A 23,463-nucleotide genomic window follows, 5' to 3' on the forward strand; every position below is an offset into this window, starting at 1 on the left:
CAGCCGCTCTATCCCTATAGCCACCAGCGAGAGGCGTCCGGTCCTCCAGCGCCACTGAGACGAGGGCGGAGCGTCCAGCTTCTGGGGCCGCTCTTTCCATGGCAACAAGCTTTATTAACAGCCCGTCCTGGCACACGTCTGTGGAGTCTGAGCTTAGCGCTTTGGGATTGTTGAGGTGAGAGGTTAATGTGGTACTACAAGTCCTAGCAGGAGTGGTGGACACCCCGGGCTTTCATTACTCCCAGCCTTGCTTACTTTGTGGGACTACAATTCCCAGCATTTTGTGATGTCATAGTGATGTAGTGGAATTTACTCTTATGGTCGTATTCTACTACAGTACTACAAGGTTCAGCACTCCCATTGATGTAGTGTTTGCTGTATGACTACTGCTCCCATCTTCCCCTGCAGATGACGGCGGTGGAGCTGCGGCTGAGCTCGCTGCTGCTGCTGGAGCACTATGGGGAAATCGTGGAGCGTGTGGGCACTTTCCTGATCCGGACGGGCGCTCAGCCGCTCAGAGTCATTGTCTCTGCGACCGGGACCTCCACCGATCAGGTACCGCTGCTGCCAGTCAGTGATTGGAAACCTTCACGGCTGTGGAATCTGGCGACCTCTGATCGCTGCTGGCCGCCATGATGCCCCCTGATGATGCCTCCTGTTCCCTTGCAGGTGCGGAAAGCTCTGTGCGTCCTCCTCCAGCACGGCCTGGTCACCTACCAGATGCACAAGCGTGGCTTTGTGGAGTACTCCACCCAGTGTGACTGCTGCCTGCGCATCCTCCGCTTCCCCCGCTACATCTACACCGCTAAGACCCTGTACGGAGACACGGGCGAGCTCATCGTGGAGGAGTTGCTGCTGAACGGGAAGATGACGCTGACCGCCGTTGTGAAGAAAGTCGCTGACCGACTAACCGACACCATGGAAGGCGAGTGCAGCATCACGTCATTACTCTGCATGGGAGCTGCGTACTGTTAGTTGTGGCAGGCAGACAATACAGGAATAGTGACTTCTGTCAGTTTTTCTCGCCGCTGAGACTTTGTTACACTGTTTTGGGTGTCTCCTTTACAGACGGGAAGAGCACGGAGTACAGCGACGTGATGGCGACCTTCAGTAAGCTGGCAGATACCCACTTCGTGCAACGCTGCCCGGGCCTCTCCGAAAAAGGGGATACGCCCAGCACGGGAGGACGGCGGCCCCCAGCGCCCACTCTGGTCACCAATGAGAGCGAAATGTACTCAGTGCCCAAAGTCACCCTGATTGGTGAGGAGTCTCAATGCCTGTGTGGTGGAAGGGACGGGCCACAGTGCCCACTGTCATCAGTGTCATGTTCTCCGCAGGGAGAGGGAAGCGCCGCAGATCTTCTGATGATGACGAGGGGGCAACACAGAGCAAGAGACCGAAGAGAGAACCTGTGGGAGAGGTGAGTGTTGGTCACCAGAGGGCAGCGCTGTCGCCACATCAGCCATTTTGTCTTTAGTCACTTGGTTCTTTCCTCTGCAGAGCGGCCAGGATGATGCCATCTACTGGCAGATCAATATGGTTCGCTTTCACCAGCACTTCAGAGACCAGGCCATCATCAGCGCCGTGTCCAACAAGATGGACCAGGTAGGCCGAAGGGCTGTTGCCGAACCTTGCGCCTCCATATGTGTTCAAGCAGGTTTGGCCTGCAAGGGGCGTATGCGGACCCCATTACAGTTCCCAGTAGTGATATGATTGCTTCACATTCCAGACCAGCAGCGAGATTGTTCGGACAATGCTGAGAATGAGTGAGATCACCACCTCCTCCAACGCCGCTTTCACACAGCCGCTGTCCTCCAATGAGGTAACTGCGCTTCCGTGCGACATTTTACACCATTGTCTGTCCACTTAGAGGCGTATTCCCATCTCCAAGACAGTATCCCAATATGTAGTAGGTGTAATAATATTAGCAAATACCTTCAATTAGAAATGTAGTATAGTTCTTCTTATTCACTATGTCTCTTTTCTCATGTGCAGGCATCGCAGGACCTTGGGTATCCATGGTTACCACAAATAGCAGCTAGCTGTCAATATATCAGTGGTTGTAACCATGGATACCTAAGCGCCTGTAATGCCTGCACATGAGAAAAGAGACATAGTGAATCAAAAGAACAATACTACATTTCTAATTGGAGACATTTGCTAATATTCTTATCACACCTACTACATATTGGGATAGGGTATTGGAGATGGGATTGCCCCTTAAAGGCAATTGCCATTAAATAAATGGGTTCCCCTTTAAGCTCTCCCTGTTTTGTTTTAGATTTTCCGAGATTTACCCACAGGATACAACATTTCCAAGCAGGTGTTGGACCAGTACCTGACGCTGCTCTCGGACGATCCGGTAATGTCTTGGTCTGGTCCTGTCGCCACATGGCATGTTGTTTCTGTTTTTCATTTACTCTTTTCTCTCTCATTGACTTCAGCTGCAGTTCGTGGGGCGGTCGGGGGACAGTGGCGGGGGGACCTTCGTAATCAGTATCCTTCCATAATGTATGGATGAGAGGTTCGACATCTGATAATCCAGAACTTTACATTTCCCTGTGTGTTGTTGCTGACTTAACCCCATAAGATTTACACAAAGCTGTCGCCTCCCTGGCCACATCCAACCTGGAATCCATTGTCCAAGAGAGGTGAGAGATCGGAAGAGAAGCGCACAAGTTTCTGCCTTTTCTAGGTATCATTTTCCCTTATTTCTTTTCCCGCAGGTTTGGCTCCCGCTGCGCCCGGATCTTCCGCCTCCTTCTACGTAAGAGGCACTTGGAGCAGAAACAAGTGGAGGACTTTGCAATGATCCCAGCAAAAGAGGCCAAGGACATGTTATACAAGATGTTATCAGTCAACCTGGTCACTCTGCAGGTCAGTGACATCCACCCGTCCATAGGAGCAGTATTACAGTAGTTATATTCTTGTATATAGGGGCAGTAATATAGTAGGTATATACTTGTATCATATAACAAACACACTGATTTACTTTTCTTTATCTATTTCCATACAATAATTGAGGTGAAAAGTGGGGCTCCTGGTTGGTGACTGGTTTGGGGTACATGCTGGTCTTTGTTCTGTGTGGTTTGTAACTGTCCAGATGCACATACAGGTTGCACACATTATCATCGCTGCCCCCTATGTGGCTCACAATCTACATTCCCTATCAGTATGCCTTTGGAATGTGGGAGGAAACCAGAGAACCCGGAGGAAACCCACACAAACATGGGGAGAACATACAAACTCCTTACAGATGTTGTTCTTGATGGCATTTGAACCCAGGACTCCAGCGCTGTAAGGCTGCAGTGCTAACCACTGAGCCACCGTGCTGTCCCATCAACACCAAGAAAACTGCTTAAAGGTTCCAGTAACAATCTTAGGCTGGAGTCACACTAGGGTATGGCATTCGATGCGAGACAGTAGCGTAGCTACTGGGGGGGCAGAGGGGGCCATTGCCCCGGGCCCAGTCACCTGAAGGGGCCCACCAGGAGATCCACTGCCGAGTCTGAGGTGTCAGGGAGAGAGCAGCACAATGCCGGCTGCAGAACCCCCCTCCGTGCAGAGTGCGATGTGGTCTCACCCGAGGAGTCTCTTCCTGGCTGGCAGCTGCAGTTACTTTCTGGCTGCGCACGCTTGGTTTGGCTGAGGCATGCTGGGTCCTAGTGCCCTCCGTGCATCTATCTGGACACTTCCTGGTTCTCCTCACTGCCTGAAAACGTCATCAGTAAGTGGGGATGGAATTTATTAGAGTAATTCAGTTTAGGCATATCATGGTCACTGTGGGGGTGAATGTGAGAGGATTGTGTTATTGTAGGGGCTGAAGTGGGAGAGGGGGACAGGGCACTGTGGGGGTAAATGAGAGAGGGTGGTGGTATTGTGGGAGGGAGACAGGGCACTGTGGGGGTGAATGAGAGAGGGTGGTGGTATAGTGGGAGGGAGACAGGGCACTGTGGAGGTGAATGGGAGAGTTTGAGGGTATTGTGAGGGCTGACGTGGGTGAGGGGGCACTGGGGGGCTGATTATTATTATACTGTTTAATGTTATGAGATATTCACTCCATCATATGTGAGGGTATGTGTCCTCGAGGTGTATTGGCAGCGCTTTGGACGTAGCAGATACCCCGCTCCGCCTAAAGTGCTGCCCCCTGTTGTACGCACGGTGATTCTGCATATATTCATTGAACACAGGTGGAATCACCACATCCTATTCATAGACTGTTTTATGTATCTTGTGGAGACGGAGCATCTCTACAAGATAAATAGACATGCTGCTGTCTAGAAAGACACGCCACATGTCCGGTTACGCAGGTCTGCCACCTGCGTCTATGTACGCATAGTGGAGATGGGATTTCATAAAATCCCCTCCACTATACTGTAACATCTGGAAGCTGCGGTTTCGACGCTGCGGATGTACACAGCATCCAATCCCCAGCAAAACCCCAAGCAATACGCCCTTGGAAACATACCCTAATAGTTGCTGTCTTGGGGGCTGGAGATGGGGAGGTCAGGGGCTTTTTATTATTGCGAGCTGGGTCTTTTATAAGTATTAGTAAAACAAGCATAGCAAAGAAGGTTAATATTACTATAACAAGGATAAGTATTAACATAAGGGCGCAGACAGACGCTGTATAACTTATACGACGAGCGCATTGCAATCCTCGGACTGGCCCTGACACCTCTCCTGACATAAGCTTGACAGTGTGATAAATTGCTATGCAACTGTCAGCCTCAGGTCAGGAGAGCCGACGGTCAGTCCAAGGATTGCGATGCGATCTTCACATGAGAAATACGTCCGTCTGTCTGCCCCCTAACAAGTATAACAATACAGTAACCACGGGCTGCATTCTATGTTATAAGAATAAATTGCTTATAATTAAATTATTAAAGGGAACCTGTCACACCCCGCCCCCCCCAGGGCCTATTAAGGTAATACAGCCAGCCTCCTTCAGCAGCACTAAGGCTGCATTCTGTGAAGGTGGCTCTTATGTTTGTGACCCCTAATAACGCTGAAATATTCACTTTTATAAATTGCGTGCCATACCTGTATTGAGTCTGGGGGGTACGTCTTTTGTCCCCAGACACAACCGTCTCCCAGCCGTCCATCATCCCCCCGGGCGCCGATGCCTGGGCTCTCATTTTTCAGGCATGCGCCGTGCGCGCTGCCCTGGAACTCACATCAGCTGATGTACTGAAATCGCACCTGCGTGTAGCGGAGGCCCGAGATCCCGCCCCGCAGTGTGTTATGATTTATTCACACTGCAGGGCTGGGAATCTGGCGCTATGCACAAGTGCGATCTACTTACATCACTTGATATAAGTTCCAGGGCTGCGCGCATTGCGCATGCCCAAGAAATAATTGCAGAGCGCCGGTGACGGCACAAGACAGAGAGGAGGCGGTGCTCGGTGGGATGATGAACGGCTGCGAGGCGGCTGAGTCAGGGGGAGAAAACGTACCCCCCAGACTCAATACAGGTATGGCGCACAATTCATAAAAGTGAATATTTCAGCGTTATTAGGGATCAAAAACATAAGAGCCACCTTCACAGAATGCAGCCTTAGTGCTGAAGAAGGTGGCTCTTTTACCTTAATAGGCCCTGGGGGGGTGACAGGTTCCCTTTAAGTTATTAAAGGCTTGGGATAATTGTCTGCAGTCAGTCTACAGACTGCCAAATCATGATGGGGTGCACTTGCCGTCATGAGACCCCAAGACCACTGGTGTGATCAGACGGTCATGCGACCACGTTTGCTATTTGCACGTGTCGACTAGATAAGTTTGACTTCTCTCAATAGAAGAAAATCGTCACATGACCTCCTGCTCTCATCTGCGATGCTGGGGCCATTACTACTGTACATAGGGGGACTCCTAAATATTAACCCCTTTACCCCCAAGGGTGGTTTGCACGTCAATGACCAGGCCAATTTTTACAATTCTGACCACTGTCCCTCTATGAGGTTATAACTCCGAAACGCTTCAACGGATCCTGGTGATTCTGACATTGTTTTCTCGTGACATATTGTACTTCATGATAGTGGTAAAATTTCTTTGATAGTACCTGCGTTTATTTGTGAAAAAAACGGAAATTTGGCGAAAATTTTGAAAATTTCGCAATTTTCAAACTTTGAATTTTTATGCAATTAAATCACAGAGATATGTCACACAAAATACTTAATAAGTAACATTTCCCACATGTCTCCTTTACATCAGCATAATTTTGGAACCAATTTTTTTTTTTTTGTTAGGGAGTTATAAGGGTTAAAAGTTGACCAGCAATTTCTCATTTTTACAACACCATTTTTTTTTTTAGGGACCACGTCTCATTTGAAGTCATTTTGAGGGGTCTATATGATAGAAAATTCCCAAGTGTGACACCATTCTAAAAACTGCACCCCTCAAGGTGCTCAAAACCACATTCAAGAAGTTTATTAACCCTTCAGGTGTTTAATAGGAATTTTTGGAATGTTTAAATAAAAATGAACATTTAACTTTTTTACACAAAAAATTTACTTCAGCTCCAATTTGTTTTATTTTACCAAGGGTAACAGGAGAAATTGGACCCAAAAAGTTGTTGTCCAATTTGTCCTGAGTACGCTGATACCCCATATGTGGCAGTAAACCACTGTTTGGGCGCATGGGAGAGCTCGGAAGGGAAGGAGCGCTATTTGACTTTTCAATGCAAAATTGACAGGAATTGAGATGGGACGCCATGTTGCGTTTGGAGAGCCACTGATGTGCCTAAACATTGAAACCCCCCACAAGTGACACCATTTTGGAAAGTAGACCCCCTAAGGAACTTATCTGGATGTGTGGTGAGCACTTTGACCCACCAAGGGCTTCACAGAAGTTTATAATGCAGAGCCATAAAAATAAAACAAAATTTTTTTCCCACAAAAATTATTTTTTAGCCCCCAGTTTTGTATTTTCCCTAGGGTAACAGGAGAAATTGGACCCTAAATGTTGTTGTCCAATTTGTCCTGAGTACGCTGATACCCGATATGTGGGGGGGAACCACCGTTTGGGCGCATGGGAGGGCTCGGAAGGGAAGGAGCATCATTTGGAATGCAGACTTAGATGGATTGGTCTGCAGGCGTCACATTGCGTTTGCAGAGCCCCTAATGTACCTAAACAGTAGAAACCCCCCACAAGTGACCCCATATTGGAAACTAGACCCCTCAATGAACTTATCTAGATGTGTTGTGAGAACTTTGAACCCCCAAGTGTTTCACTACAGTTTATAATGCAGAGCCGTGAAAATAAAAAATCTTTTTGTTTTCCCACAAAAATTATTTTTTAGCCCCCAGTTTTGTATTTTCCCAAGGGTAACAGGAGAAATTGGTCCACAAAAGTTGTTGTCCAATTTGTCCTGAGTACGCTGATACCCAATATGTTGGGGTAAACCCCTGTTTGGGCACACGGGAGAGCTCGGAAGGGAAGGAGCACTGTTTTACTTTTTCAACGCAGAATTGGCTGGAATTGAGATCGGACGCCATGTCGTGTTTGGAGAGCCCCTGATGTGCCGAAACAGTGGAAACCCCCCAATTATAACTGAAACCCTAATCTAAACACACCCCTAACCCTAATTCCAACAGTAACCCTAACCACACCTCTAACCCTGACACACCCCTAACCCTAATCCCAACCCTATTCCCAACTGTAAATGTAATCTAAGCCCTAACCCTAGCCCTAACCCTAGCCCTAACCCTAGCCCTAATGGGAAAATGGAAATAAATACATTTTTTTTTATTTTTCCCTAACTAAGGGGGTGATGAAGGGGGGTTTGATTTACTTTTATAGCGAGTTTTTTAGCGGATTTTTATGATTGGCAGCCGTCACACACTGAAAGACCCTTTTTATTGCAAAAAATATTTTTTGCAATACCACATTTTGAGAGCTATAATTTTTCCATATTTTGGTCCACAGAGTCATGTGAGGTCTTGTTTTTTGCGGGACGAGTTGACGTTTTTATTGAAAACATTTTTGGGCACGTGACATTTTTTTGATCGCTTTTTATTCCGATTTTTGTGAGGAAGAATGACCAAAAGCCAGCTATTCATGAATTTCTATTGGGGGAGGCGTTTATACCGTTCCGCGTTTGGTAAAATTGATAAATCAGTTTTATTCTTCGGGTCAGTACGATTACAGCGATACCTCATTTATATCATTTTTTTATGGTTTGGCGCTTTTATACGATAAAAACTATTTTACAGAAAAAATAATTATTTTTGCATCGCTTTATTCTCAGGACTATAACTTTTTTATTTTTTTGCTGATGATGCTGTATGGCGGCTCTTTTTTTGCGGGACAATATGACGCTTTCAGCGGTACCATGGTTATTTATATCTGTCCTTTTGATCGCGTGTTATTCCACTTTTTGTTCGGCGGTATGATAATAAAGCGTTGTTTTTTGCCTCGTTTTTTTTTTCTTACGGTGTTTACTGAAGGGGTTAACTAGTGGGACAGTTTTATAGGTCGGGTCGTTACGGACGCGGCGATACTAAATATGTGTACTTTTATTGGGTTTTTTTTATTTAGATGAAGAAATGTATTTATGGGAATTTTTTTTTTTTTTTTCATTATTTTGGAATATTTTTTTTTATTTTTTTTACACATTTGGAAAATTTTTTTTTTTTACTTTGTCCCAGGGGGGGACATCACAGATCAGTGATCTGACAGTTTGCACAGCACTCTGTCAGATCACTGATCTGACATGCAGCGCTGCAGGCTTCACAGTGCCTGCTCTGAGCAGGCTCTGTGAAGCCACCTCCCTCCCTGCAGGACCCGGATCCGCGGCCATCTTGGATCCGGAGCTGGACTGAGCAGGGAGGGAGGTGAGACCCTCGCAGCAACGCGATCACATCGCGTTGCTCCGGGGGTCTCAGGGAAGCCCGCAGGGAGCCCCCTCCCTGCGCGGTGCTTCCCTGCACCGCCGGCACATCGCGATCATCTTTGATCGCGGTGTGCCAGGGTTTAATGTGCCGGGGGCGGTCCGTGACCGCTCCTGGCACATAGTGCCGGATGTCAGCTGCGATAAGCAGCTGACACCCGGCCGCGCTCCCCCCCGTGAGCGCGGCCGATCGGCTATGACGTACTATCCCGTCCAGGGTCAGATAAGCCCAGGGCACCTCGACGGGATAGTACGTCTAAGGTCACAGAGGGGTTAAGTAGGCACTTACGAAGCATTGAAGCCTAACTACCGGCTGTCAGTCTGTCCCGGGGCATCAGTTACAGCCGCCACTCTCTATACACAGAGCGGTGACTGAAAAATATTGAAGTAATAGTATACACAGTTTGTCAGTCTGGGCCAGGTGGAAAAGATGGGAAAAGTGAATGGCTCCCCCGGAAAGAACGTCCTCTGTAAGTCACCATCTATAACTGTACTGAGATCTCTCTATGTCATGCAGGACTGGTCTCTACCACTATATGGTATCACCGTATGGCGGTATTATCAGTACTGGTTATTGTATAGAGATTTATTTTGTCTGTGGACACAGACAGAAAAGGGCCCATGTGCAAGAACAATATATGGGCCCTTTGCAGCCCAAGAACTTCTAAAAATACAAAATTGCACCTTATTTAGGGGTAGAAAAGGGCCCCCTTAACTCTTGGGCCCATGTGCTGCCGCATAGTTTGCACTAATGATATGTCCGCCTGTTAGGGGCCCACTCACATGTTTGGCCCCCCCCTGAGCTGAACCCCTAGCTACGCCTCTGATGCGAGAGCATCAGATGCGATATGCTAATGACCCTCGGCTCCTGCTCTGCTGCGAGCGGGAGCAGAGTGTCATGCGTCTGTGCTCCGAGCCTCTCGCACAGAGAGGGTCGGAGCACAGCTGCGGAGGAGGCGGAGAAATGAATTTCTCCATCTCCTCCATTGCTGGGGTCAGCGGATGATATCCGAGTGATGTGCGCTGTCTCACTCGCACCCATATAAGCCTATAGGACATCATCCGCTGACCCCGAGAATGGGCCGAGTGTCTGTGACAATGGCAGCATGATGTGATTTCACTCGCACACTGAAAACGGAAGAGGAAAAATACGGTAATGTAAGCTGCCCCATAGATGAATGCTGGTCCGAGTGCTATCAATGTTTTATCACAACACTCGTCCGTATTCATCACTGGTGTGACCCCGGCCTTACAGAAATGTTCTCTGTGGAATTTTCCAAATGTTTTATTTTTTTAACTATTTTTGTAAAAGAGTCTTGGATAATTTGCAGTCTCAGTATTGAATTCTCTCTGCACCACTCTTTGTGTTTTCCTATTGTCCTATGTAATTCTCTTTCCTATACAGGAAATTCCGAAAACTCCCGATCATGCGCCATCTAGAACCTTCTACCTGTACGCAGTGAATCCTCTATCAGCAGCCAGGATGTTACTGCAGCGATGTTACAAGGTAAAAAACACCCCACAACACTCGCACAGAAGCCGCCCTGACTATACCCACCATGCTTTTTTTTTTTTCTTTGACAGGTGCAGTTGATCTCTTACCCACTAGTTTGTATATTTTCATATTCTAGCTATAGCTCCACCTGCAGGTTGGGGGTGGAACTGTGTCCGATTTTAATTTTTTTTTTTTTTTTTTTGCTGTCTAATATTTGCAATATTGTTTTTTTCACCCGTCAGACTGTGGCTAATCTGATCGATAGGCGACAGTATGAGACCAGGGAAAACAAGTAAGATTTTTTTGCAGCATACCATAAATTGCTACTAACAGTTACAATATGTTTTTTGCTGTCTCCTGGGGAAAATGTGTAACATTTCCACCTTGCTTCTGTATGATGCAGGAGGCTGCTGGAGAAATCCCAGAGGATTGAGGCCATCATCGCTTCCATGCAGGCCACCGGGGCCGAGGAGTCTCAGCTGCAGGAGATTGAGGAGATGATCACCGCTCCGGAGCGACAGCAGCTCGACAACCTGAAGCGCAATGTGAACAAGTGAGTGGAGCCACGGCGAAATTCCTGAGGGCCTGCGCGACCTCTTGTAATACTCACAACTTTCCCTTTTGTCCTGCAGACTGGACGCCAGTGAGATCCAGGTGGATGATACCATCTTCATTCTGGAGTCTTATATCAATAGCACAAAGGCCAAGATCTCGTGATAGAGACCCCTCCCCATCTGGTACATACTGATTGCCCCCTTACCAGTGCTGACCACTGGGTAGGGCAATACGCCAGCCATATTGGTTGCCATGTAACCAGTGGGGAGGCTGAAGGCAAGACATCACCACTAATATGGAGGTGACCTTCGAGAGACAGACTTGGTTTCCATAATATGGTGCCCGATGTCTGTCACATTTCTCATAATTGTATAAATTCAATAAATCTTCTGTAATAAGTTCTCCTGTGTCATCTTCAGTCATTTTATGAAGGAAAATCTCAGGCAGAGCCTGAACTTTAAACACTGCCCATAGCAACCAATCCGAGTCCAGCTTGTATTCTTCCCATGAAGGTTCTAGTATGTAAGCTCTAATCTTATTGGTCGCTATGACCATGAAGACACGCCCTTTGTGAGCAACATGGCCGATAGTGAATTATCCAAAATGGAGTTTTTACCCTTTGCCACGACAGCACCCACTTTGAGAGCGGGACCCGCCCATAGGAACAGGAAACCTACAGAGACAAAAGGGCGGTCCCCCTCTCCTCCTCAGTTGGTTTCCTGTTCCTATCGGAAATCCCGGGATTACTACAGAGGAGGTGGTTGGAGCACCTCCAGGATTACCTAACGCCTGTGCACCCGCCTGTGTGATCCTGTGGGGACAGCAGGGGCTGCGGCGTCGGAAGCAGCGGCGGGGGAGCCACTGCACGCATCCTCCCCCCTCGTCTGTGGAGATCCGGCAGGTTCCGGGTGATCGAACCCGGCCTATGGAGGGCCCAGGTGTTGGGTATCGTCGGCCGCCAGCGACGCTGTAGAGGCGGCTGCATCGCGCAGGTAAGTCCACACTAATCCATTGAACCGGAAGTGATTGATACACTTCCGGTTCGCGGCAGGAGCATGATAAAAAACTCCGCGCTTTACAAATGCAGGCCGGGGACGCCGAGCAGATCGCTCACCATGCTGTCCCCGGCACATGAGGAGCTCCCACCTATGGTGGAAGATAGCACAGAGAAAAGCAGCGCTAGATCGTCTGCAAAGAGTGGTCGCTCAATGGCAGGATCTGACACTCATTCCAGGACCAAGACGAAGAGTAGAGATACTGATCTCCTAACACCCCACACAGCGGCTTCACCTCCAAGACTGGTATGACAATAGCTTCACTGGGTAAGTGTCTATAATCCTCTACCTATAAGCTGATCCCTTCCTTCTTTACCTCTCCCCTTAGGCTAGCGCGTTCCCATTAACGCAATGGGAACCTAACGGACAGCGTTGCACGGCGAAATTAACGCCGTGCAACGCGTACGTTAGCGTGCCCATTTACGGCAATGGGAACGCGCAGCACTAGCGCGTGCCCTGTTCGGCACGCGCTAGCGACGCGCCGGTGTTTCCTGGCGCGCCGCGGACGCTGCTTGAAGCATCCGAGGCGCGCCCGCGGTCCGTTCCCCGCTCTCGCAGATCGGGGATCTGCGCGAGCGGGGACGTTACCGCGACCCCGGGACGCGGCCCTGTTAAAAACATTGCGTTAGTGCAATCCGTTTAGCGCTAGCGGATTGCGCTAACGCAATGTGACCCTAGCCTTAGGCTAAGAAGACCAGTAAATCTAGGCATAAGCAGTGTGCCCTGTGTATGCAACCCCTGCCCGACACGTATCCCAAGAGGTTGTGTCAGACCTGCATTAATCAGACTTTACAGGATGAGGCGGCTGTTACGGCCACAAACATCCGTTCCATGATAAGACAGGAGATCCAGTCTCTCGGAGCGAAATCTCATAAAAAAACATGGAAGTAAGCACCACTCTCCAGTCTCCAGTTCAGAATCTGAAGAGGGCCTTATCCGATCCTCTAATACCCTAATATCCCCTAGCTCTTCTGAGGATGAAGGCGGTGCATGTTTTCCTGTCGACAGCATAGATAACCTCGTAAAATCCGTTAGGAACACCATGGGGTGTCCGGATACTAAGGAGGTTAGGTTGGTACAGGATATAATGTTTGCTGGACTAGGCCAGAAAAAACGCCGTGCCTTCCTGGTCAATACCACTATTAAGGACCTTGTTAAGAAGGAATGGGACAAACAAGGGAAAGGGTTTCTCCCATCATCTTCTAAAAGGCGTTACCCCTTTAGTGATGAGGATTTGGTGGTGTGGTCCAAAGTCCCTAAAGTGGACGCGGCAGTGGCGTCAACCTCAAGACAGTCCTCCCTTCCGGTAGAAGATACGGGAGTTTTACTGCATCCATTAGACCGTAAAACAGAAGCTCTCCTCAAAAGATCTTGGGAGACAAATACAGGAGCCTTTAAGCCAGCAATATCAGGCACGTGCACAGCCAGGTCTTTACTAGTCTGGGTAGACCAGCTGGAGCAGCAAGTAAAGGGCAAGGTGGCGAGAGAAAAAATTCTCCAAACTGTGCCTCTAAGCAGGAGTGCGGCAGCATTTTTAGCCGACGCTTCAGCGGACTCCCTCCGGTTGGCGGCGAGGTCAGCAGGTCTGGTCAATGTGGCTCGTCGAGCCTTCTGGTTAAAAGGATGGAGGGGAGATGCACAATCGAATCCAGATTATGTTCAATCCCATGCCAGGGTGAGTTCCTGTTTGGGAAGGTCCTGGATGACCTACTGAATAAAGCAGGAGAGAGAAGGAAGGGCTTTCCTAAACAGTTTCTTCCTTCTTATAGGAGAGTGTTTAGGAGACGGCCATTTAACAGAAGGAGGCCGTACGAGCCACAGAAAGACCGTTGGGAGTCAAAGGAAGCAAAACCGAAAGGTGCCTTATACAGTAACCCTGAGACATCTAGACGTGGTAGATACCATCAGTAGAGAGATCCCAGTTGGTGGGAGGCTGAAATATTTTTATCATCAGTGAGAAAACATAACTTCAAATCAATGGATCCTCCGTCTAATAAGATCTGGACTAAGATTAGATTTCTTTAGATTACCACGAGATAAATTTATCATAGCATCACTGAAAGCGCCGGATCAACAAGAAGCGCTTCAGTTAGAAATTCTGAGCCTTTTGGCTAAGAATGTTCTCGTTGAAGTACCAAAAAATCAGGAAGGGAGGGGATTTTATTCCCCTTTATTTCTGGTTTCAAAACCTGATGGTACTTTTTGGACTATAATAAATCTGAAGAAACTAAATTCCTTTTTGTATAAAAACACCTTTAAAATGGAATCAATAAGATCTACTATTAAACTTTTGTTTCCTAGGTGCTTTATGACGGGTCTGGATTTAAAGGATGCATATTACCATCTTCCAATCCATGCAGACCACCAAAAATATCTCAGGGTGGCAGTAAACCTACAAGGCCGAATCCGTCACTTCCAGTTTACGGCCATGCCATTCGGCCTTTCTATGGCCCCTCGAATTTTCACGAAAGTCATGCTAGAGGTGATGGCCTATCTACGTCATCAGGACACGCTAATTGTGCCCTATTTAGATGATTTCCTAATAATTGGTAATTCAGCATCTCGGTGTGAAGAACGCTTGTCTAATACCATTTCATCATTACAAGCTCTAGGCTGGATTGTAAACTTCAAAAAATCAAAGCTGCATCCAGAAACTCTTCAGTCCTTCCTAGGACTAGTCTTGGACTCTGTAAGTCAAAAATGTCTCTTACCAGAATCCAAAAAATATACCATAATTTCAAAAGTCACTATGGCAAGATCTAAGCCTCACATGTCTCTTAGAGATGCCATGTCTCTCTTAAGGTCTCTCTCCTCCTGTATTCCTGCGGTGCAATGGGCCCAATTCCATACTAGGGCTTTACAACACCAGATACTTCATGCTCAAACACATTGCCAGGGTCATCTAAATACTAAGATCACCTTATCCGATGACGTGCTTCAGTCTCTCCTTTGGTGGTTAGATAAAGACCATTTGTCCAGAGGTGTCTCTTGGACAATAAGGTCCTCTAAAATACTCACTACCGACGCAGGTCCAGAAGAGTGGGGGGCCCATCTAGACCAAAATATAGCCCAAGGTCGCTGGAATTCTTTAGAAATTCAGCACTCCTCAAATTGGAAAGAACTAAATGCAGTTTATTATGTCTTAAAATTTTTCCTTCCTCAGCTCCGAGGGTCTCATGTCAAAATCCTGTCGGACAACACAACAGTGGTCGCATATTTGAATCGGCAAGGCGGAACGCGATCAGGAAGTCTGATGTGTTCAGCAGCAGACATCTTCGAGCTAGCAGAACCCAATTTACTTTCACTCACGGCTTTACACATCAGAGGAGTAGAAAATTTAGAAGCCGACTTCCTAAGTTGCCACACGCTTCGCCAGGGAGAATGGACTCTCAATCCTCGGATATTCAGGAAGATAGTGGACATATGGGGCCTTCCGCAGATAGATTTATTTGCGACCAGGAACAACAGGCAGGTACCGATGTTTGCTTCCCTGAATGTGTCAGATCATCCAGATATAATAGACTCTCTCCAGTATCCATGGAAATACGATTTGGCCTACGCATTTCCACCAATGATGCTACTTCCAATGGTGATCAAGAAAATAAGGGAAGAAAAAGCAAAAGTAATATTAATAGCTCCGTTTTGGCCAAAGAGACCCTGGTTCTCCTGTCTTCGAGCGATGTCAGTTTGCGATCCCTGGATTCTGCCAATGACACCAGACCTCTTGTCTCCGGGTCCATTCTACCATCCACGAGTAAAGGGACTCCACCTTACGGCGTGGAACTTGAAAGGCAGATACTAACGCTAAGGGGATTTTCTCAAGAGCTTATTAACACGCTGCAAAGTAGAAAGAGGTCTACAACTCTAATATATAGCAGAGTATGGAAGAAATTCCTTACCTTCTATACAAAGCCCTTCTCTAGTAAGGTTCCTATTAAAGCTATCCTAGAGTTCCTACAAAGGGGACATGAGCTCGGTCTATCAGTTAATACCTTAAGAGTTCAGGTGTCTGCTTTAGGAGCCCTTTAAAGTGCTAACATAGCGGGTGACAGATGGATAGCCAGATTTATTAGAGCATGTGAACGATGTACCCCGGTTCATGTCCCACGTCTACCACCTTGGGACTTGAATCTAGTTCTAGACGCCTTAACTGGACCTCCTTTTGAGCCTTTAGATTCTATCCCTCTAAAAAATATCACATACAAGGTAGCTTTATTGATAGCCTTAACGTCGGCCAGACGAGTAGGAGACATCCAAGCCCTCTCCATAGACCCTCCATTCTTAATGACATATCAGGACAGGGTGGTTCTCAAACCAGATCCATCATATCTCCCTAAAGTAGCGACAAAGTACCATAGATCTCAGGAAATTTTCCTGCCTTCCTTTTATGATAATCCACTAAATCCAGAGGAAGAGAAACTGCATATGTTAGACGTTAAAAGAGCAGTCCTAAGCTACATAGAGAAAACCCAGTCCTGCAGACAGAGTAGGGCTCTGTTTGTATCTTTTCAGGGTCACCGAAAGGGCCACAGTGTCACGAAAGCTACCTTGTCCCGTTGGATCAGAGAGGCTATCCATCTTGCATACTTATCAAAAGGCAAAGATCCTCCAGAGGGAGTGAAAGCACATTCAGCTCGGGCTGTATCATCCTCGTGGGCGGAGAATAAAGACATCTCCATCGAGCTCATATGTAAGGCCGCAACCTGGTCGTCGCCTTCAACTTTATAGACATTATAGACTTGATCTGTCTTCTGCATCTGATTTGGCATTCGGGAGAGCCGTCCTTAGTACGGTAATCCCACCCAGGTGAAGGTTCTCTGAAAATCTCTCAAAGTGGGTGCTGTCGTGGCGAAGGGTAAAAAGCCGGATTACTTACCGGTAATGCCCTTTTAATGAGCCACGACAGCACCCTGTCACTTCCCACCCTAATAGTTATTAATACAAGATATTCTCATGGGTGAATATAGATATAATAAGATGTACTAAAAATTACGGAGATATACTAAGCTAACAACGGCAGTTCCTCTCGTACTCTGAAAAACAACTGAGGAGGAGAGGGGGACCGCCCTTTTGTCTCTGTAGGTTTCCTGTTCCTATGGGCGGGTCCCTCAAAGTGGGTGCTGTCGTGGCTCATTAAAAGGGCATTACCGGTAAGTAATCCGGCTTATCGTTGAGAACTGAGCCGTGTATCTAATCCTATCCTGTGTGATACTGTCTGCTAAGCCATATATCTAATCCTATCCTGTGATACTGACTGCTGAGCCGTGTATCTAATCCTATCCTGTGTGATACTGTCTGCTGAGCTGTGTATCTAATCCTATCCTGTGTTATACTGACTGCTGAGCTGTGTATCTAATCCTATCCTGTCTGCCGAGCGTGGATCCTGTGTGATACTGACTGCTGAGCCGTGTATCTAATCCTATCCTGTGTTATACTGTCTGCTGAGCCGTGTATCCAATCCTATCCTGTCTGCCGAGCGTGGATCTAATCCTATCCTGTGTGATACTGTCTGCTGAGCTGTAAAGTAATCCTGGTTGCTGTCAATACCTATGTTTGCCCAGCAGAGGGCACCATCACTTTTTTTTTTCCTCCTTTCGCTGAGGATTCTGGGAGGTGTCTACTTCCTGTCCCATGGTACATGAGTGCTCTCAGTCCAAAGTGCAGGTCTCGGCTCTCATCCTTTCTGCAGTCTGTTACTTGCAGCCTGCGCTGGGATCTATGATGACATCTCTCTGACAATCCAAGATGGAGTGTGTGAAACGCATCCTGGTGCATCTGAGGAAAGAGGAGTCTCTGCTGCAATGTGCAAAGTTTGTGCAGGTGAATGTCGGCAGCGCTGTAGTGGCATCATGCTCTCAGCAGCACCGTGATACAAGTCTGGGGGTATTTTCTAGGGCGTCACTGGACACTTTGCCCCTTGCGGTCAGGACCGAGCGACCGTAAACTGTGGCTTGGATCACAATCGATTCATCATCTCAGACCGGCCGTTCAGCGGATCCAGGAAGGCAAAGCTGCAGGTGCGTGATTATAGGGGAAGCTGGGTGACTGGTGACATACTGGATGTCATCCTGCTTTCCCTGAGTGACCTGTGTTTCTCGCAGAGGCCGTCCTTCTGTCCGATCAAGAACCTGACTGCGGAGCAAGCTGCTTCCCTCCCTGAGGAGATAGTGAGCCGCGGCGTGGACGTTGGAGTCACCATTTTGGTGCAGTCCGTAAATAAAAGGGTTCTTCTCACAAGACGCACCAAGGAGCTGCACATCTTCCCCAACATCTGGGTCCCGCCAGGTCTGTACCGCCATTGTAAGAGCGACAGAATCCAGTCCTGTCTGCACTGTGCCCTCTACTCCAGTCACATCCAAAGCTGCATTCATAAGTATTTTCAACTTTTTACAGGGGGTCACATGGAGAATGGAGAACAGGTATGTTGCACCAGGGCATGGGCAAGGCCCTCCCGTCAGATAGGTAGGAGGCACAGTCATGTTTACCACAGGATCACAGCCAATCAGTGAGCACCGGATCTTCTCCCCTAAAACAGCTCCATGAGGCCGGTCTTCGAGAACTTCAGGAGGAGACTGGGTTAAACCTACAAAGCACGGACCTTCTATGGAGCATTCTGGGATTGTGGGAGGTAAATATTGTGCCTAGAGAATATGGCTAACTACTATAACCCCCCCCCCCCCCCCCAATGACAGCACCACACCTTTTCTTACAGTCTGCATTTCCCCCGCTTCTGAGCCACGGATTGCCTCAGCGCCATCATATTGTTGCCTACCTGCTGGTCTCATCCAATGAAACCCACCATGAGCTGCAGGTAGGTGGGCGTACTGCCAAAATGATATGGTGCCATCGCTAAATCGCGAGCACAGACGTCCTAACTTCCTGTATATACAGGAGAAGCTCCGCCCAGATGAGCAGGAAGTGAGTGCATGCGCGTGGATAGACCCGGAGCTCGCCAAGATGATTGTGGCTGCTGAAGAAGGAGTAAAGGATTCTGGGAGGGAAAATCCCGAACTGCAGACCTCTGTAAGGTAAGAGCGGAGCGACCTAGAGGAAAGCAATGTTCTGCAGATCTCTACCTTAATACGTCATCATTTTCCTAGGATTACAGAAGTCTGCGGGCGATCCCTAACACAGAGGGACCTCGCCGTGTCCACACTTCTGAACACAGCACCCATAGACGGTGAAGATACAGAACGCGTCAGCACCGGCACAAAGTATGCGCTGGGGTTGTGGCTGGAGGCTCTTCGACAAGAGGAAGTCACCTAATGGCTCTTCCATCAATCAGTAGCCACTATGACAATACCACAGTGCCCCCAGAGGCCCCTGCATGCTATGACAGGACACACACTGAATAAATAAAAGGGTTTATTCCCACTTAAAAAAAAAAAAAATTCTTTTTCAAAGGAAGAAACGTCCATCCCACAGACTACAAATAAGAGACTAAATACAGATACATCACAGACTTAAATACATAAATATGCAGGATGGCAGCTATTACATTAACCCTAAAACACCAAGAAGGAGATCTGGAATGGAGATGGCTCTCAATTCCTCAGTGTAAAGGGCACATAGCAGGGAAGTCCTTATACATAAAAAAAAAAACCTAAAAATATAAAATGTCTATGCATTATTTTTCTGTACAGCGCCCTGTAAATACAATCAGACAATACAATAGATACACGATGGGCAAGTAGAAAATCCTGAAATATGATTTATAGCCTCCATGATACGAGATCAGAACAAAAATAAATAAATTTGGGGTACAGTACCAGATGCTGCCTGTAGGTGTTGAACTATATCACTCTCTACACCAACTGTTGGTAGGAACCAGTACTGCAAGCAAAGTTTCTCTATGGCAGGTGATTGCGGAATGATACGTCTTTTACATAAAACTATTTTAATGCATTTTTTGATAATTTTCAGCTGATATTCAGTAAATGATTCCTGACTGGAGATACATGATATAAAGGTATTGATCACAGGGGGCAATAAGGTTTCTCTACATCTCCCCCTCATTCATTTCATCTTAAGATATTGCTCCTTTTGGCCTAAAGTGGCTGATAACAGGGAGAAATAGAGTATTGCTTTATATGAAAACCCCCAATAAAAAAAAAAAAATCTGATACAAGCCCAATTATGACATTATTATAAAATTAAAAATCAATCACTTGGAGAAAAAAAGTGCCTGTACATTCTTGCTGTCCGTGTGCCGCCACGGCTTTAATGCTGTTTTTTATGGGGCCTGTGTTGGCGCTCAGTCCAATGATATAATGTCCGGTCTGCACCCCGGTATGGTCGGGGTGGAGGTTTGGGATCCGCTGTGTCCGTGACTTTCTCGTAAGGAGCTGGTGGATACGATGCTGCTGATCCGGCTGGCGCTATTGCTCGCGCTGTGAGATCCTGCTATGGCCTGGGTGAGGGGGCTCATGTAATGCGAAGTGGGGGCCCGATACTGGAAAAAGTGGTTGAGGGTATCTTGTTCATCCAGGGAGGTGATGACAGACGGGCTGTAATGCTGAGAAAACAAAGAGAGAGACCGAACGCTGCTGAGTACACTAGGTTATAACAACTGGAGGGCTAGGAAACAAACATGGTGGTCTTAATGCGTAATAAGAGAAACAACTGTACTCTGCTTTTCCTATTTATCTCAACATAAGCATCAGCAGCTATACAAGACCACCTTTCAAAAAGAGAACCCTCACCGAAATACCCCTTTAATGAAGGTCTATCACCACATCAAAAATGACAATTTTTTGCTGTCATCTTATTCCCACCGCTTCTCTAATTAATCCATTATTTTTTTGTTGTAAATCTGCCATACGGTTCCAGATATATAGGCCTTTCTATTTTGTCTTCATTTTTATGGTCTCTAAATAAGGGGAAGTGGCGTAACTACAAAGTTATGGGCCCTGGTGCAAACTTTCAAATGGGCCCCCCCTGCCAAAATACTTTCCACCCAAATCCACATCCTGCCCATGATCCTGCTCCATCTACCTCCACATTCTGCCCCATCTAAACACACATCTCACCGGAACAGCAGGAACCGGAAATCTGCTGCTGGCTGATACCAGAGAACACGAGCTGCACACAACCAGGACTGAGCTGCTGCTGAGAGCTGAAGGACCTGTGGTGATGTCATCGTCGTGTGATCAGGAGGCGGAGCTGATAAATGGTGAAGGACCTATGATAATGATGACGTCACCACAGGTCCTTCAGCTCTTCCTTTCTAACAGTTCAGGTGTCGGCTGCCGAGTTGATGTGTGCGCCCGGCCGGTCAGGTCTGTCTTTTGCAGTGCGGGAGGAATCAGCTGTGCGGCAACAGTTTTGAACTTTTTGCTGATGTCAGCATACATCTGACCGGCCGGGCCCCCGACTCCCCCAGGCCCGGTCGCAGTGGCGACTGCTGCGACCGTGGTAGTTACGCCCCTGGCCATACCCCCTTCTGCATCTCTGAAACCGTAAAACAAATTTTAGGAAAACAAGAACTAGAATACTCAGGGAAGTAGAGGGAACAATGAGCAAGAACTCCATAGATTTGACTTGGTGACAGGTCCTCTTAAGAGGCCAGGTCATCATTATTGCATCACTTTCTTTTCGAGAGGAGATCGGAGCCCATCCTCTACTAGTCATATACAAGGTTAAAAATCTGCACATTAGTTTACTCATTACAATATAGTTATCTAAATGGTCAAGATTTGAACTGTGATTTTCAACCTGTGGTTTCCTAGCCACTGGCCGTCAGGTCATGCTGGGAGTTGCAGTTTTGCCCTAGCTAGGAAGTCACACAGAGTGAAGATCCAAGGTTGAGAGAATCTGGAGACATCTTGGTGTTAGGCTTCATTACAAGGTTCCCATGACAGACCTTCCAGTCATGTGGAGGTTTTTTGACTCACCTGATTGTCCGTTGTCTGAAGGAAGGAGAAGATATCGAGACCTAAGGAAAGAAGATGACGTGAGACAATGATAGGCCATACTGTTGTCTCTCAGTAATTGGTAGCCCCAGTCTTAAAGAAGTGCTGGATCAGAAGAGGGCAGAGCATGGCTACCTGATTCTGAGAGTCCACCCGAGTTTTATTCAGAGTGCTCCTTTAGGACATCATTTTCATTTTATCAGAGTGGGTCAGACCCCAGGATAAATATTTACCTTGAAGGTCACTTGGTACCGGGAACGTCCGGTGGTAGTCCGGTAGAGAAAGGCTGGACAAGTAATCATTGCCGATCGTTGTCAGCGGGGGGCTTCTCAGAACAGACGAGGTTTGATGGTCCATGCTGATCACTCTAAAAAATAAAAAAAAAAACGTAAAAGACTCTGCCTGTGAAAGGAAAGAAGGACGGTCTGATTATGAGCCAAGCATCAGGTTCTTCAGGTTTTACCCTTTTGATCCAACAGAGGGTATGACTGCTGAGGTGATGGGACATGGCCTCTTGGGAGCAGGCTCGTCCTCATCTGAGGAGCTGTCCAGGGTCAGATCGATCACCTCCACCTTCTTCTTGGTCTCAGAGTTGTGCTTCAGGTCTGAGCTGTGGTTGTAGATTGTTCCTGCTGGAAGACAAGCGATCGAAATGGAAGAGGGCACCTCAAATGTGACCAGTCCAGAGAGTTTGCCTGAAGCACGCAACCATTTCTTACCGTCAATCCCACCATACGTCGCAGGCTGCAGCATGTCCTGCTTCTCTTTTTTGGGTTTCATTGGGCACCAGGATCCATCTTCCATGAACTGAATCTCATCACAGTCTGTGCAGGAGTTCAGGATGTCCATAAAGAGACTAAAAATATCAGAAAGTGGATCAGAGGCGATACCGGGAGCCACCAGTAGGGGGGCCCCCACCTGAACCAGCACCAACTTGGTTGGAGGGGGTCTTGAACTCACCCGTCTATAATCAGCATATCGTATGGTGCCTTCTTGTCACACACAGGACATGTCCATGTTGGTTTCTTCTCGTTCATCTGCAGGTATAGGGCGGCATCGAAGCACTGGAGGTGGGTGCAGGTGATGGCCCTGCAGGGCACAGTCAGACGCATCTTCCCCAGCTGCGGAGGTAAGAGATAATGATGGGTGTGGCTTATTTAAAGGGGGAGTCCATAGTTCTATTGTAGGGTGATCGAACTCACGGGACACATGAGGGACACACGCAGGCTGGTGGTGGCGATTTCGCTGTCAGGGTCGGCCGTCAGCTTCTCTTTAACTAGAAAGTAATGTAGTGTAAGTGACCCATTGAAAGAGATACTAGAGTTCAGGGGTCAGCTAGGAAAGGGGACTCACTGAGCGCTCTGGAATGGTCGGGGTTGCGGATGCCTTTAGCGCGCAGTTTCTGCAGTAATGTGACCGACGTCAGCTGCTTCACCAGATACACCGACAGCGAGTAATTCTGAAAAACGAAGAGCGTCAGCAAGTATGTGCGCTTTGACAATCAACCCCTCTGCACTTAGCATTAGCACTTACTCTGCCAAACTCTGATGACCAGTTGACAAC

General features: G+C 47.6%; 2 protein-coding genes across 3 annotated transcripts; both read left to right on the plus strand.

Annotated features, from left to right (window-relative positions):
- Positions 1 to 25: 25 nt before the first annotated feature.
- Positions 26 to 11,335, plus strand: POLR3C (RNA polymerase III subunit C). Its single transcript, XM_069728785.1, has 15 exons — positions 26 to 175; positions 409 to 555; positions 670 to 925; positions 1,069 to 1,260; positions 1,338 to 1,420; positions 1,501 to 1,605; positions 1,730 to 1,822; positions 2,282 to 2,362; positions 2,445 to 2,496; positions 2,591 to 2,651; positions 2,727 to 2,877; positions 10,290 to 10,391; positions 10,622 to 10,671; positions 10,783 to 10,932; positions 11,012 to 11,335. The coding sequence occupies exons 2-15, from the start codon at positions 409 to 411 to the stop codon at positions 11,094 to 11,096; spliced, it is 1,608 nt and encodes a 535-aa protein (XP_069584886.1). The 5' UTR covers positions 26 to 175; the 3' UTR covers positions 11,097 to 11,335.
- Positions 11,336 to 17,598: 6,263 nt separating this feature from the next.
- On the plus strand, positions 17,599 to 19,894 carry NUDT17 (nudix hydrolase 17). Of its 2 annotated transcripts, none has more exons than XM_069728786.1 (8): positions 17,599 to 17,809; positions 17,884 to 18,006; positions 18,091 to 18,274; positions 18,383 to 18,408; positions 18,525 to 18,617; positions 18,702 to 18,800; positions 18,881 to 19,017; positions 19,090 to 19,894. In XM_069728786.1, exons 1-8 carry the CDS (start codon positions 17,735 to 17,737, stop codon positions 19,253 to 19,255), a joined length of 903 nt encoding a protein of 300 aa, XP_069584887.1. In that variant the 5' UTR covers positions 17,599 to 17,734; the 3' UTR covers positions 19,256 to 19,894. The 2 variants fall into 2 exon arrangements, with proteins under 2 accessions (XP_069584887.1, XP_069584888.1); XM_069728787.1 differs by having other exon boundaries at positions 19,098 to 19,425.
- The last annotated feature ends 3,569 nt before the right edge of the window (positions 19,895 to 23,463 follow it).

The sequence above is a fragment of the Ranitomeya imitator genome, chromosome 1, assembly GCF_032444005.1.
Source record: "Ranitomeya imitator isolate aRanImi1 chromosome 1, aRanImi1.pri, whole genome shotgun sequence".
NCBI lineage: Eukaryota > Metazoa > Chordata > Amphibia > Anura > Dendrobatidae > Ranitomeya > Ranitomeya imitator.

Excerpts from the sequence above, each read along its gene's own strand:
- NUDT17 (XM_069728786.1), top strand. The coding sequence starts at position 17,735 with ATGGAGTGTGTGAAACGCATCCTGGTGCATCTGAGGAAAGAGGAGTCT. Across the intron at positions 18,275-18,382 it reads CAACATCTGGGTCCCGCCAG|GGGGTCACATGGAGAATGGA; the intron begins GTCTGTACCGCC and ends AACTTTTTACAG. Across the intron at positions 18,618-18,701 it reads GCATTCTGGGATTGTGGGAG|TCTGCATTTCCCCCGCTTCT; the intron begins GTAAATATTGTG and ends CTTTTCTTACAG.
- POLR3C (XM_069728785.1), top strand. The coding sequence starts at position 409 with ATGACGGCGGTGGAGCTGCGGCTGAGCTCGCTGCTGCTGCTGGAGCAC. Across the intron at positions 926-1,068 it reads ACTAACCGACACCATGGAAG|ACGGGAAGAGCACGGAGTAC; the intron begins GCGAGTGCAGCA and ends TCTCCTTTACAG. Across the intron at positions 1,261-1,337 it reads GCCCAAAGTCACCCTGATTG|GGAGAGGGAAGCGCCGCAGA; the intron begins GTGAGGAGTCTC and ends TGTTCTCCGCAG.